The following is a 15,926-nucleotide window of genomic DNA, read 5'->3' on the forward strand; positions in this document are numbered from 1 at the left end:
AAAACATTTCATTGACCAAAAATGATATTTAGTGGAAGCTACTTCAAGTATTAAATTTAATAAATATTTAAGATGTAACCATCAAGAAACACGTTTTTTGCACATTTTTCTTTTCTTTTGCAGAGTTTAACAATTAAGTAAATTATACAGTACAAAGTGTTATATTTTTGTCATTATAAACTATCATTGTATAGGCTACTTTTGGTATAATGACTAAAACATAAGTGAAAATATTTCACATGTTGCATGCAGTTGCACCATTCGTCATGACTGATATCTCGGTCATATCATCGAATTTAAGTTTACACTCTTATATCCTGCTTTTACTTCGGTTTGATTAGAAACCGTTGAGACGGTTAAGTGGTTTCTTTACAGTGTTTATTTTGTGATCAAACGTTGTTTTTATAGCAGTAAAGACGCTTTGCTGATGATATCAGTTACATTTTTGTGTCGGCCATTTTAGGTGCACCGGTGACATTCTTCGATGACACACCAGGAAGTGCAGCATAATATAAATGTTATTCGAAAGTGAAGAGAAAATAACTTGTAACGTGTAATGTTTTTAAATATTTTTTTCATAATTACAAACAGCTAGTTGGCTCATTAAATCGCATTAGATAGCCGGTGGTATGTCGTACTTTCGACCTCGCTGCACGTGACTGGACTTCAATCTTCTGGGCGTTTCCATGGTGACATCAGCAGGCTGCCGTGAGCTGACACGTACGGTTTTGTTTAAGAAAAAAAACTTAACTGTAAAGCCGAGAAAAGGAAACAGCTCGTAACAGAGAGGTAAGTAATATGCAGGTACAAATGCAACCGTTTTGTGCTTATACCGGTGTGTCGTGTTAACTGGGGCTGAAAATAACCGAAGAAAGAAGGAGACGTCGAACTGTGTCGTTAGCTCGCCAGGCTTCTTGTTATTTGACGCGTACTGGCTAGCAGCGTTAGCTATTAATACATTCCCAGGCGTCTGCTTTTTGGCTGTCTGGTGCTCAACTATCGTGCCGAATGGCTTATTCTCATATTTATGTAAGAACAAGTAGTTCAAGCAGTCACCATGCTTCCCGAATCGGAGACATGGCGACTACTAAACAGCTTGTTAGCATGTTTGTGTGCTAGTTATGGCACAAAGCTTGACATTTAAAGCTAACCTGTTGTGTAACTTCATCAAAGTAGACTACGCACTTCTAATCTACTGCGTGGATATCCTTAACGTGATTCTTACTTTCATTATTATTTTCATAGCTTAGACTCCCAGTTGCTAAATTAAAGGTTTAGATTTGCTGGAAAATAAAGACTATGGGGTTCGTAGAAAGGCCCTTGTCATTGTTCTAATGTTACAATTCATGTTATAGTGATAACGAAATCGTCCTATGTATGAAATTTTAGTGTGAAAAGCTTGTATAGCTGTTGAAATTGCTGCGATGTAAAAGTACATACCTCACTCTGAGTTGCTCAGTCACTTTCATTGAAACTTTGAGTTGTTTCTCTACAACTTTAGACACCGACAACAGCTTCACGATACACAGCTCTTTTCAAAAGCCAATTACTTTTGTGAAACTGAAAAAAATATGCTTTTGCACCAATGCATTACATGTAAGCAACCATTTAAATAGAGATATTAAGTTTTACAATTAATAAGCGGGCAATACTTAAAAATGCTAATTTGTTGGGTCAAAAAGTTAGGGTAAGCTTAATTTAAGAATGTTGTGCTGTGTTATCTTATACTGATTGTGCATCGCTAAAGAGAGAGAAAACACATGAACTTAAGGGTATGAGAATGTAAACATAAAGGAATATTCTGAAGTACTTTTTAATTTTAAAGGATCTTAAAACTACTAAAACTACTAGAAGAAAATATAAATATGGATATCTGAAGTGTTTTGTTTTTTTAAGAAAGGTAAGAGAAATTGTACACAGCATATATCTCTCACTTTGTTTTGAGACTGATCAGGTTTTTGTCATGGGTCCTATACACTGCACAGTTTGACAGATTTAACATTTTTAAATTTAATTTTACTTGATAGGTGTGATGCACTTTAACACAGTTCCTACACAGAGCATGAAACTGATGTGCTGCAGTTTAACTATCTCAGCTTTTTCAGCATATCTGTGCCCCATACACCACAGTTACAGTTAGACTAATTGCACCATTCATGTAGGTTACTGCAAAATAACATTTACAGTAGCCTGTAAATGCAGTAAGAGTACATCAAGTGAAACTTGGGAAATGCATGAAATAATGATGCAGTGAAATAAGGTATGGATGGATAAAATGGATTAAAATCTGAGACTAAAATGTACTTTATCCAATAAACTGATCATAATTATGAATAAAAAATGCAACACAGTATCACAACTGAAATAATAATGGATAAATTAACAAATGTGATTCACATTCTTTAGACATATTAAAATTATGTAGTCATTTAAACAAGAGTGCACAATTGTTGCCATTCTTGTGCTTTTATGGTGTAGTGGTAGTTTTGTGTATGAAGGCCCAAGACGATTGCATTAAAGTTTTTAATTAAAAGAAGAACAAAATGTTGTATTCTGCGCATAAAAATGCATTTAAAACTGATCTCAGTACATGCATTCTAAATTTCCTCAAAAAACAAAAGTGCACCTACACAATTGAGCTAAATCTCCCAATCCTTATAGGTTTGGGAATAACACATCGCATGCTGTGTTGCCTTGTTGTAGGCAGCGTGAAAAGTACTGGGGTGCTGTGTCTGAGTGTGAAGAAGTAAGTTGTGTTATAAAATTAGAAACTTGAGTGTAAAGAGGAAAAGGGTTTGGCACACTTGGTGAATATTTTGGCTGCAAGTGTTAGTGGCTTCAGTAATCACCGTTACTGTTTAAATGTTCAGAGAAAACTGCAAAGATATACCCAGTTTCTTTCCACTAATCATTAACAAATGGTTGCACTTGTACTACCTGCTCCAGGCTTACAGTCATCATGATAGAGGAGTTTTTACTCTTACTGTTTTAAGTGGAGCAGAGGTTTAATTTACATTCATATCTGTTAAGAGGAGACAGCGTTTCATCAGAAGTCTCATCAGATCTCAGTCCCTGATTTCATCATGAACGTGTTTGACCGCAGCATCAACATTGATGCCCTCTTCAAGTTCTCCCAAATGTACGTAAGCATTTTATGTGATAATAAAACGGTCGTCATGGTCTGCTTTTTAACTTGCCTTTTCATCACTCTTGCCTCGTTCATGTATTATCCCTCTTCCTGCAGATCTCATTCCACCCAGGTGCACTTGAAGAATGTGTACTCAAGCTTGGCAGTTTGTATGTTTGTGGCCGCTGCCGGCTCCTACGTCCATGTCGTCACACGCCTCTTTCAGGTAAGCATAATGAGATGCAGCTTGGCCTAGCTGTACATGTACCTGTAGATGGTCTCCTACAGCAAAGGTTGTTTTATCCTCCTATCCTAATATAATTTTACTAACATAAATTTTACCTATCTAGGAGCTGAAACTATCAATCTCAGATATTCAGTATATCACTATGCAATATCTGTTACATGTCAGATTAATAAAAAAATATATTTGGTTACAGCTAAATAGAAGGGTACTCTCTCTTTATGTAAAACAAAGGAAAAAAGTAGTCCTAGTTTACAGTACTGATAGCACTTTTATTTTTCTAAATATTTTTTTATAAATGTTGCCTTATAAAGATCTGCAGCGCTTCATTATATGGATGCTAATCTCCACAGTGACCCTAAATCACAGTCACACAGCTAAGGTGGGAAGTTAGTCCAACAAAGACCAGCTAAACTTTCATTACTGATATTTATTTATTTCATGTGTTCATTATTATTATTATTATTGATGACAAGCTCACAGTTTGTTGCACAAATTTCTCTGGGGATGTTCTGCTGTTCTTCAGGCACATTTTAAGCTGTCTTTTTTTGTTTTGTTTTTTTGTTCTCTGCTTCTCTTCAAAACACCCCAAAGGTGTTTGCTACTGGTTTTGAGTGAGGTAACATACGTCAGGCCATTCTGCTACAGTTTACTTCCTCTGTTAGTTGTCTGCAGCCAGGCAGTCAACTTGTCACCCAGTATTTTTGGTATTTCTAACAGGCATACCTTTTACCATCTATAAATTCAGACTTTTCCAATACTCCTCAGGCTTCTTTTTATATTCATTGCATTTTTAAATTCTTGGATGTCATCTAAAGGAGCGGTCCCCAATCTTTTTTGCGCCATGGACCAGTTTATGTCCGACAATATTTTCACGCACAGGCCTTCAAAGTGTCGTGGATAAATACAACAAAATAAAACCAGTATCGGTACCAAAAGACGGGTTGGGGACCGCTGATCTAAAGAGATTAACATTATGCAGTCACTTTCATGCTCTGTCATAGAAAGTTGTTTTTTTTTCCCCTCTGATAATCCTCCTGCCAAGCCTGAAGCACAAGGGTTAGATTGTGCAAGCACTCGGTCAGTGACATTGTGGTAGTAGGAAAGACATCACAGCTCTTGATTAGTGGCCTGTTCTGTACCTTGTGATTACTGCTTCAACTATGTTCTGACTAATTTCTAGTTGTTAACAGAACTTCGTGTCCCCTTTTCCTCTTTTATGAAGAGCTTGCAATCAAGTTTCAATTCCTCTTAAGTTCTTTCACATGTGGAGCTGTGATGCAGACAGCCCATGTGTCCAAACCTAGAAAGTCCTGGAACAACCTATTTCATACCCATATTTATTCATTAAGGCTGATTGAGCCCATGATTTTCAGTCAGTTTTGTTTCAATAGTCAAGAATTTTCTAACTTGTGTGAAATAATCATAGGTGTAGCCTATTTTGAAGCCTGTATTTCCAGTGTAGCGTGTCTCTCCCTTCACCCTGGATCATGGAGTTGTGTTGGATGACTTTGTGTGATGAGTCTTTTCTTCATCAAAAACAAGCGACCATGAAAGGGTACTGATGTGGGCGTAACAGAAAGCTACAAATATTTATGTTCTGGCATCAAACTGGTTTAAATGCAGTGAAGATGTTTCAATAGTCCATCAGAGAGGAAATTCAGTTCCCTCGACTGAGTTAGTAACTCCTTTTATAGAACTATAAAAGAAGTATTTAGAAGTATATAAATCTGTATTTTAGTTTTTGCGTTACTGCTTGGTTCACAAACCTAAATCTGTCAAAACAATCATCAGTCAGTAAAAAAAAAAAATGGACGTGGCAGTCTCATGAAAACGAGTAAAATCTCAGGTACGACTCAGGCCAAGTTTGTCATTTATATCAGGCACGTCTTCAGAAGGTCTCATACCCAATAGGAATGTCTCAACCATCCACACTCACACAGGAAGTGGCTTCAAGCAGCCACAGGCAAAATAACCACTGACAATGCAAAGCAGCCGGGTCCCAGGTGAGGTGAGGAATTGAAGCCACTGCTAATAAGCACAGGATAGTAGTGATCCCCCCCCCCCAAATTTCCATTCACTTATTTTGTGAATTCTTGTTGCAAAACAAATTTCCACAAGGAAAGTAAATGTGACCAAAAGGCCTGCGTTTGCATTGTTTTTGCCAGACCTGAGGGAAAGTTATGGAAATCCAGCCTGCTCGGATACTATGGAGCCCAAAAAGCCAGCTGATTGGGTGGTTTGAGAGGAGAGGAAGAGGAAGCACAGTTCAACACAAAGAGGACGTTTGGGGGGAAAAAACATCAGACATAAAGTAAATAAGTGGGCCAATTTAAAAAGAAAAACAGTGGCTGCAGTGGACAGTTTTCATTGTTTAAACACTTGGTTTCACTTCGCGAAAAAGTTCTTTCGCTATTATGTCTTCTGTCCACAGCACGGCCAAGAATAGCCCACATTACTGGTTGTTCCACATATTTTTACGCCCTCCAAGTCACAGTACACAACTACAATATGTACAATATGTTCAACCAACACACTGACATACCAGACATCTTAAGCATGACATCTTTGTTTTTGATTATTCATTTAACTTTACTTAACTTCAAGTTTTGATGCAGTTTCAACCAGTCTGTCATTTAACTGATTATTGCACAGAGATGTACTCACTTGTGTAGTGTTTTACTGGACAGAATAACACCAAATACTGACAGCTTTTCTTCAGCAAGTCTGCTGCTGAGGTGGCTTGTTTGAGATGTAGTTTTCTACTAATAAGATTTTTGTTCTGCTTTCTTTGTTTTGATTTGGTTTGTTTTTTGTTTTTTTTCCATTACATGTGAAATTCAGGTAGTTTCCAGAGTAAGTTTGACAGTTTCAGTTTTGTTTTTAATGTTTGAAAAGTTTTACTTTCGATTGTGTTTGTCAAGGGGAAGATTTTATAGCTTTAGAATGAATAAAACAGGACAAACAGATCACATTTTCAAAGTCTCAATAGGCAGACAAGGCTTCTCAAAGTGACAAATACTAAGACTAAATAAATTTCTTTTATATTTATGTTTTATTAAGTAAGTAAGAATACAATAGTCTTTGTTTGTTTGTTTGTTTTTAATCAGGTTTTTATTCCAGTTCAGTTACCTAAAATACTTCTTAAAGCTTGATTTAACTATAATAACCTTGATCCTGACCTTATTCTCATGGTAGCAGATTATGGTTGTTTGCACCATCATGCGCTGCTGTAGATGATGGTGTAAACAACAGGTGGTATTTACTGTCTAACAGATCCTTTTCTCCCCTTAAGGTTTAAATACTGTGAGAAACCTTGGGGGGGTTTTGTGTTTTTTTTTTTTTTGTTGTGTTTTTTTCCTCTTTGTGAAGTATAGAAGGTCATCGCTGGTCATTTACAGTGAGCATTATCACCACTAAGCCACTCAGCACATACTTTGAAGCTTAGTCACCTCTATCCCATGTTTGATGTGATAACAACAACAGCTTTTAGAAGAAAATGGGGGGGAAAAAGTCTCACCATTCATCAGCCATCTTAGATTAAGTCTGAGCAGTGCTTTTAAGCCACTATTTAAGTTTATTGGGACAGCCAATTTTAATTTCAGTTATTACTGGGAGTCACAAGTCAAATCCAATTTAAAGAGGTAAGTGTCACTGTAGTTATTTGGTAGCAAGACTTGCGACGTAAAGACTGAAAGACGTAGGTGACAAATTAATTTGGAAGGAGAACAGACATTTAAAACCATTGGCAATAACCATGAAAGAAAATCATGTACACATGAAGAGAAACCAAAGAGCAAATGTCCATAACAGAAGTATTTATTGCGCATCACAACTCTGCAGGTGCATTTCAGATAATGCTCATACAATGGGTCAAAGTACATGTCTGTAATTTGAATCTGAATTTTTATATATTTAGTTTATTAACACCTTGTAGCTGCTTTTTTTTTTTTTTATTTATTAAATGTGAGTATTAACTTGGCCACAGTACTGGTGCCCTGTGTTTACCCTGTACCCCTGTTTTTAGGGTGGTGTGCTGTCTGTGCTTGGATCCCTGGGGTTGATGTTCTGGCTTGCCATGACCCCCCACAACCCTGAGACAGAGAAGAAGAGACTGGCTATCCTCGCAGGATTTGCCTTCCTCACAGGTAAGTTCACAATGTGTTACTGTTTGTGTGATCAGAGGTGAACGGTCTGTAATCATGCAAAAGCCTAACACAGTGTTTACTCACCAGGTGTTGGCCTTGGACCCACACTGGACTTTGTCATCTCTGTCAATCCGAGGTAAGTGACAGATTGAACTTTAATGTCTGCTAACAGCTCAGTGAGTGAAAGTTAGTCACATCAATCTGCACCTCTTTATGCAGCTCTAAGCAAACCAAAGAGTCAATAAAGAACATATTATTTATTTGTCCTGGTATTCTTCTCCTCAGTATCATTGTGACCGCCTTCATGGGAACCTCTGTGATTTTCATCTGCTTCACTCTCAGCGCCCTCTACGCCAAACGCAGGAGCTACCTGTTCCTTGGAGGTAATTGTGCATCCTGCCACCCATAACTAAGACAGTTTACATCAGTTTTTGTCCATAAGACAAATTATAATTATTGTAAACTCCTTTGTACAAGATCTCCAGTTTATTCTCTCCCCATCCTCCACCCCCCACAGAACATCATTTGCATTATTTTATAATACACCAAATTGTTAAAGTGACAAAACTAATGGACTGACCAGTCAGGGAAATAAAAGCAATCAGCACAGCCTAAATTTATTACAGTTTTAAGCTACGTCTAGACTAGCCCAGATAAATTGGAAAATGTCGTATACGTCTGAAAACACTCCACGTCCACACTATTGTTTTCATTCGTTTTCACAGAGTTGTGCGTCCACATTGAAACGGCCGAAAACGCTTACGTTCCAGTACTGCGCATGCATGAAACGCAAGACGATTCGACCTGCCTCATTTCTGTCTGCCGTTTATTTACTTTCCGGCTCTTTGAAGCATTGAAGCAAAATGTTCAGGAAAAGCACCGAGTTTTTTAAATGGACTAACAATGAGGTGGAGTTGTTGCTGCGAGTAACACAAAGGTACAAAGTTACAAAAGCGAGTGAGAAGCTATCTGGAGCATGTACAAACTGATATTAATCTTCAATAGGGCTGTCAAAATTGAGAGCAAACAAAACAACTGCTGTGTAATGCCCTCCACTATTTTTGTTTAATTGGTCACATGACTGCATCACATGACTAAAATGTGTCATCGTTTTCGAAAAGGCTTCGGGTTCGCTGTCAACACTGCGACGCAAAAACAGCATTTTCAAATGTATCCGATTTGGAGAGCGTTTTCAAACGCTTCGTTTCCTTGACCGAAAACGCCGTCTCAGTGTGGACGTGAGGCCAAAACGGAGAGAAAAAGATGTTTTCAAACTAAAACGTATTAGTGTGGACATGGCCGTAATCTCAGTTCAGTTTTGGCTTCCAGTGATTGTGAAAATCAAATCTTCAGGAAAAAACTGAAAGCAGTGAACTTTCCCTAAGAGCACAAATTCACTCACTCGTCAGTGCAGCTGAAACCAAAGTGAGTAAAAGTGCAATAAGAAAGTCTGTCTAGAGCTCATAAAACTTACAGGTTCACTTACAGAAACCTTCTAGGTGTGTTTCTCTCTAGATTTCTAACCTGGGCCACTTTCAGCTATCCACCCTTTTCAAACTGTTGGAGCATTTACCTTTATAATTCAGAAATCTCTGAGCCCCCTGTACATCTGTATTGTTAGCAGTAAAGACTGACATGATTGTACAACAGTGACAACAGTGAGCATAAGCTAGGTTTTAGACAGGCCCAAAACACCCTAATCTGGGTTTAAAACTCTACCAGATGAGGCTGTCGCCCCCTCGCCTGATTTTTGTTTTTGTTTTTTGTTCATTTGCTTTTCCTTTTAAATTCTATCTAAAGCTTAACAGAATACTAAAAGGGTCTGTTTAAATTCAGGAACTGTGTGATGTTTAAGTTACTTAATCATATTAAATAACCTAATTAATTAATTAATAATAAATAAAAATTTTCACAAATCTTATATATTCATAAATCCCTGACATTAGCGGTGACAAAAAATTGGCAGCATTATCACTTATGCAAGTGATGCTCAGCTAACCACTTTGTCTCCTCAGGCACACTCATGTCCGGCCTTTCCATCCTGTTCCTGATGTCTCTGATGAACATGTTTTTTGGATCTATGATTCTGTTTAAGGTAAGTGAACCAAACAGTGCCGCCACCCCCCCCCGCTAGAAGTTTGATCAGCTGTAAGTGAAAATGTGCCGTTTAACATCTTTATCTTCTCTGACAGGCACACATGTACCTGGGGCTGCTCATCATGTGCGGTTTTGTCCTGTTTGACACTCAGCTCATCATCGAGAAAGCAGAGAACGGGGACAAGGACTACGTCTGGTGAGGACATGTGCTCACTGCTAGCAAAGTCCCCATGGGCCCTTTATCTGCTGGCCTACATTTTCTTATAACCAAATGCTGTGCAAATGCATCATCCCACAGTGAGGCATACAACTGAGCATCAGTTCTCATAAGAATAATTTGATGCAAACACATTGTATTATCAGACTGAGCTGGCAGCTCGTTTTACTTGATGATGTTCTTCACTCGGTCTGACTTTATCTCGACTGACTGATTTCTGTAGCAGAGTTAGTAGACAACAGTATATTTGACGATGACCCTGAGACCACGACCAGTTCTGATAAAAGACAGCATAATGCTTATTTGAAGGGTAACTGGTGTGTTGAACAACCTGTTATATTTAGTGACAAGAGTTGTGCCTGTGGTGGCTGATTAACTGTGACCACTGCCCTCTCTGAGAGGGTGGAGTTTGTTTATTGGCTGTGCTGATGGAGCTGTTTTGAAGAAACATCATTCGAGGTACTCAATCTTCAGGAGTTTAGGCTGGACTGTTGGATTGGTGATGGATCAGATGTGTGATGTGAAGAGCTGAGCCGGAAGTCAAAACTTTGGCTTTATTGATCCATGTTGTTAAATCACCTGGCTCACATTTAGACCAGTTCGACTCATTGCAAAGACTTTGGGTGTAATCACGCTGCCGAAAATGCTGCTTTGTGTTCGCTCTGCGTTCACTTTCCAAAAGATTGATGGAGTTTCCTCAGCTTGATAATGCCGATAATGCCCCCCCCCCCCAAGCTGTTCTCCTGCAGTGCATCAGAGCGATTTCTTTTTTTAACCAAGAAACCGCCGTATCATGTTATGATTGATCGCCCATTATGTTTTTACAGTTCAAAAACCAACTCTGTATATCTGTTTTATTTTTCAGGCACTGTGTGGACTTGTTTCTTGATTTCATCACCATCTTCAGGAAACTGATGGTCATCCTTGCCATGAACGATAAGGTACTGATATTATATGACTGCAAAATACTGTCTTTGAACATTTCCAGGAATGTCTAGCGATGGTTTGTTGTAATAACAAAAGTTGTTTGTGTACATTTTAACAGTTAAAAATACATAAGGGAGTTTCCCTGCCGGTCTAGTCTATTGCTCTAAAGCTATAAAGAACTACAAAAGCACTTTAGTTGTTTTGACTCAGTCCCAAATATACCATCTTGCTGCTGTACAAAGTCCCTTAGAGCAACAAATGTGTAGTCTTCATTGATGTAAATGGTTTCCATCTTGACTAAAATTATCACTGCTCAGCTGGTTTCACGAACTTATTTATAAGACCATTTTTGTGAGCTGTTACTACAGAACTTAAACATAAACTGACTTCAGGTTGAAATCCAGTGAAGTATAAAAAGGCTTATTGTTGTTTTTGGCCTTTTCATGCTTAACAGTGACAGAAATATAAAATATGTTTCATCAAAAAAAAATGCTGATGTTCTAAAAGCCAGTTCACTAAAGTCACACAAAGAGCACATTTTCTCATTTGGCCCTCATGAATTTGAGCTATGCAAATATTTGTGGTTTCATTTGCTGAGGTTTTGAGATATCTGAGAAAGCACCACAGTACAATGAGAGGAAATTTTATTAGTGGTCCACAAAAACAGTGAAAACTGAAACTTAGCATTGTGGATTCTCACAAACGGGGTCACAGAGATCTAAACCTTTGTAGTGTTAATGTTTTAATATCGGGAAAAGTTTGTTTTAAAGCTTTGGGGGGGTTTTTTGGGGTTTTTTTTTTAGTATTCTTAATTTTAACTTCAGACAGAAGGTACTTGGTACTTTTAATTTCAGTTAAGTACATCCTTGGACAGTTTTCATTTCACTTTATACTCCAGACACCTGTCTAATAAACTCTAGAACAATATTTTTCTGCATATAGATTTAAGCACACACTCACGAAGAAAATCATGTAATGAAGAAATAAATGCCATACTTGTAGCTGTAACTGTAATTTAAAACTGAGACGTCTGAATTTATCTGAGTGATGACGATACTCGGAGACAGGTAACTGAAAATGTTCGGCATCTTCCGTGTGATCAGCGTGGCTCGATATCCTGAGGCTGAAGTGAGACTCTGTTTCATAATACATAACTACAGCACTCACAACAACAGCTTGACCAAACTAACTGTCCCTGTTTGTGTTTTTGTTTTCAGGACAAGAAGAAGGAGAAGAAGTAAAGAGTCTTTGAGTAGCAGGAAATTAAAAACAATCAGAAAAGGCACAATTTGCAACGCACTTGGTGCTTTTCACTTTCTGTCTTCATTTTGAAATTTAACTCCTATGTGGTCTTACATTGTTGAAAATTCTTTGATTTATCATATACTTTTTTCTAAACTTACAACAAGGGTTGAATGTAAGTTTATGGTACAGTAGTAAACATCCCATCCTGGCTGTGAATGAATACTTTAACGCTGCAGTGATAACGCTTGGCCTGTAGAGGGGAGCGTTGCTCTATGATGGCTCCCAGAAGCTGAGCGGCACCTAATGAGGATTTTTTCATATTTACTTGTTCTTTAGTGCCATAAATTAACATGATAGGCTCCTTTTTATAGTGGGTCACGTGAGCTTCTGAAACTGATTATTGTAAAATTTTATGTAATTTCATTATTTATAGTTTTCCTTGGATCTCTTAAGTGAAATGTTGCCACATATGGTCCCATGGTTTTTGACAGCAGCTCCTCCTTTTCAGAAATTTTCCTCTGATTTGTTTTGTTCCCACGTTTTTTGGTTTTGGGTAAGAGTGAAGAGTGCTGATTAAAACCCCAGAAGCCTGTCAGACTTGTTATGATCTACACTGAACTCATTCAGAGGGACTTTCAGCCACTTGCTGGTTTGGATTTTGGATTTTGGCCTCATTGAGGAGGAAGAATTGCTGCCATCTGTCCTTTTTTTCTTTTTTTCTTTCATTTTGTTCCTTCAACTTGGATTGACAGGCGAATGATTCAGACCGCTCCCCTTGTAAATCTGTTGTCTAGAAAATAGTTTGCCAGATGATGATGTTAACCTGAAAATTTGGCATCTGTATAATTCCTTTTTTTCCCTCTTTTTTTCCCTTTTTTCTTTTCAAAGTGTATACTGTGAAAAATTTATTTTATTGATGTAAAACTGAAACTAATAATTTGATACATTTGCTCAAATAAATGTGTTGAACGTACTGAGACAAAGTGAGCGTGTCTTTATTACAGGCCTCTGTGGTTGTACTCTAATCTATGTAATCTGTATCCAATGTGTTATGGATGTGAGGGCATCTGTGGCTCAGGTGGTAGAGCGGGCCGTCTACTAATCAGACTGGTTCGATACCTGTGTCGAAGTATTCTTGGGCAAAATATTGAACCTCAAGTTACCCCTGATGCATCCGCCAGAGTGTGTGTGTTTATGGGAATGCTGGGGAAAGCACTGAAAGCATAGAAAACAGCAGTTTAGCTTTTAGAAAATGTAAGATTTGGCTTTGAAAATTGTTATTCCAAAGCTTTGAATCCCCCCTCCCAAAAGGGCTTTTCTACTCAGAACAAACACTTTATACAGCCTACCTCTTTCTACCATCCACACTCTGGTGGGCACATCAGAGGGGAACTTGGGGTTAGTTTTTTGTTCAAGGGTGTTTGGCACACAGACTGGAATCAAACCAGCAACCCTCCAATCAGTAGGTGACCTGCTCTACCATCTGCGCTACAGCCAATCTGTGAAGCAGAAAGGTTTTGGTGCCCTGAATCTCTCAGTAATAGCACAAGAAACAGCTTTTTGTCACTCATAATAATACTTGAGCTTTTGTATCTTACATGATGTGGGACTGATTATTTATTAATGTTTTTTTTATTGTGTTATGCATTTGCAAATGTGCATATGAGAATAATGATAATGGAGGGCTGACTTACAGCAGAACAAATGTACTGACAGGTGCACATAAACTGAACTGCACAGTATGGATATTTTAAAATTGATTTAACATGGTTTATGAATTTTAGAGGTTGTCGTTTTTCTGTTTGTTTGTTTTTAAAGGCGTCTTCTTAATGTAAACCAAATTCTTCAGCTAAATAAAAAGTGTCAACTCCCCAGAGGTTTTATTACAATAAAAAATCTCTCTTTTTAAAAGCTCAGTAGTTTTGAAGCTGAAAGGTTTTTATAATTAATGCTTCAAATATTCAAATATATGTCATTTTTCAAATAAAAATTTCAAATTCGAATTTTTTATTATATTTGCATAAAATATTCAGAAATAAATAATTGCCTTGATGGGAACTATAACATTTGTCCTCAAGCCTGTATAGTTTAAGATGTTAGTGAGATGTTAGGCCCTTTATTCTCAGTAAGATTATATCTCACCCTAAGGGGACAGTTTAATTCAAAGAATGTAATTTACATATTTTTCCTCTGCCCTGAGTGCTGTTTAGCTGTTTATCCATCTAGATTGCTTTGGTGTGACTTACCCAGTTTTGGAGATTTCTGCCTTTTCTTGAGTAGAATTTAAATAAATGGTGTTTTCTTTGTGGGGTTCACAGTGTTAAAAAATACATTTGAAAGTCAGTAAAAATGTCCAAAATTATTACCCACTTACTGAAAGGAATCTACAAACATTGTTGTGAGCCATATCGTGGAAAAAATTTAGTGTTAGCTGTATGGTTCACTAACATGGGAGGATGTACACAATAGAAAAATAAACCCGTCACTTTATCCGTGAGACATAAACATAGTTAAAACATGCTTGTGACAGTCGCATGGCTGCAAGCATAATGTACTTTTTTGTATCATTGTTGAGTTTTTGGTCAGTGTTGCAATTACAAAAGGTTCAGGCTTCAGGTTGCTGTAAACACTCTGCTGAGACAGTTTTTTATACTTTTGGCTCTGTATGATGTCAGCAAGAGTGGGAATTCCTAGTAAGGCCATCTGATGCCCAGAAACCCCACCAACCTGCTGTCAAATACATCTTCATTGGTGTGATTTTGAGGCCTTAAAATTAGTGTTTTCGCCGTTACCGTCTTTGTGTTTGGAAACTGGATGCGGTGAATAAGAGGTTGATCTGACCAACTCATAGGTGAACAATTTGTCAATCACAAGTTGTTGATTCAGTTCATTGTCCTGTTGTATGACCCCGTTTGGGCCACAGTTTATTTGTCAGACAGAGAAGAGCATGGCTGACTCAATGACCGCAAGGTGCTCCGGTTCTGTGTCTGCAAAACAGACCATAGTCATCACCTTCCTACCACCGTGCAACAGTTAGTATGAGCTGTTTGCGCTACTGTGCTGTGCATCATTGCCAAACATCTCCACTCTAAAGTATTGTGATTTACTCAAATGCAGCTTTTCAAACCTAAAGCGCGCTGCCATGCTCTTTTTAGGCTGACGGGGCTTTCTCCTAGCAATACTTCCAAACAAGTCATACTTGTTCGGTCTTTTTCTAATTGTCTTGTCATAAACTTTAAAATGAACACGTTAATTGTGGCCTGTAGGGTCTGAGAAGCAGCTCTTCAGTTTTTTGCAGTTTTGTGTAAATATGGCACTTGGAGTGCGTTTGCTGTGACGTCCACTTCTGGCACGATTGTGGCAACATGTCAACACAAACCTGAATGCTACAGATGAGAAAAACTGCTAGAACTTCTGCTTTCATAGAAGTGCTCACACTCACTGATGATCAGTGAATTTGAAGAGCAGAACCTGGCTTGTAATTGCCCTCTATAGAATCAGTGAGGGGGTAATTAGTTTTTTACAGGACTCCACCGAGTCCTATAAAACCTCTTTTTCACAACTGTGCAAATAACACTGCAGATGCACTTTCAATCCAAGTCTGTGAGCTACTACAATCTGATATAATTACTAAAAAAATTCTCAGACAGAACTAAATCAAAACATTTTAATTAGAAAGTTGAAAAACGGCAGTAGGTACATAGGACCTCTATTTTTGCTAGGGAACAAACGGCAATAGAGATGATGAAACACAAAGTATGAAGATAACCTACTAAGCGAGGAAACTGCAGTTTTCACAGAAAGATTACAAAAAAAGATGACTGCAAATGATGAACATTTAAAATAAATAAATAATAGAAATACATATTCATTGAATAGTGTAGCCATTTCTCTTATCTATGTTATTATTGCTGGTATATA

General features: G+C 37.8%; 1 protein-coding gene across 1 annotated transcript; it reads left to right on the forward strand.

Annotated features, from left to right (window-relative positions):
- Nucleotides 1-629: 629 nt before the first annotated feature.
- On the forward strand, nt 630-12,168 carry tegt (testis enhanced gene transcript (BAX inhibitor 1)). Its single transcript, XM_003457055.5, has 10 exons — nt 630-789; nt 3,031-3,139; nt 3,245-3,353; nt 7,399-7,519; nt 7,607-7,655; nt 7,805-7,902; nt 9,535-9,614; nt 9,712-9,812; nt 10,699-10,774; nt 11,978-12,168. Exons 2-10 carry the CDS (start codon nt 3,084-3,086, stop codon nt 11,999-12,001), a joined length of 714 nt encoding a protein of 237 aa, XP_003457103.1. The 5' UTR covers nt 630-789; nt 3,031-3,083; the 3' UTR covers nt 12,002-12,168.
- The last annotated feature ends 3,758 nt before the right edge of the window (nt 12,169-15,926 follow it).

Source organism: Oreochromis niloticus, linkage group LG20 (assembly GCF_001858045.2).
Source record: "Oreochromis niloticus isolate F11D_XX linkage group LG20, O_niloticus_UMD_NMBU, whole genome shotgun sequence".
Classification (NCBI taxonomy): Eukaryota; Metazoa; Chordata; class Actinopteri; order Cichliformes; family Cichlidae; genus Oreochromis; species Oreochromis niloticus.

Bases quoted from the DNA above. Each gene is read 5' to 3' on its own strand.
- tegt (XM_003457055.5), top strand. From the start codon at position 3,084: ATGAACGTGTTTGACCGCAGCATCAACATTGATGCCCTCTTCAAGTTC. The intron at 7,520-7,606 runs GTAAGTTCACAA...TTTACTCACCAG, and splicing joins AGGATTTGCCTTCCTCACAG to GTGTTGGCCTTGGACCCACA. The intron at 9,813-10,698 runs GTGAGGACATGT...TTTATTTTTCAG, and splicing joins GGGGACAAGGACTACGTCTG to GCACTGTGTGGACTTGTTTC.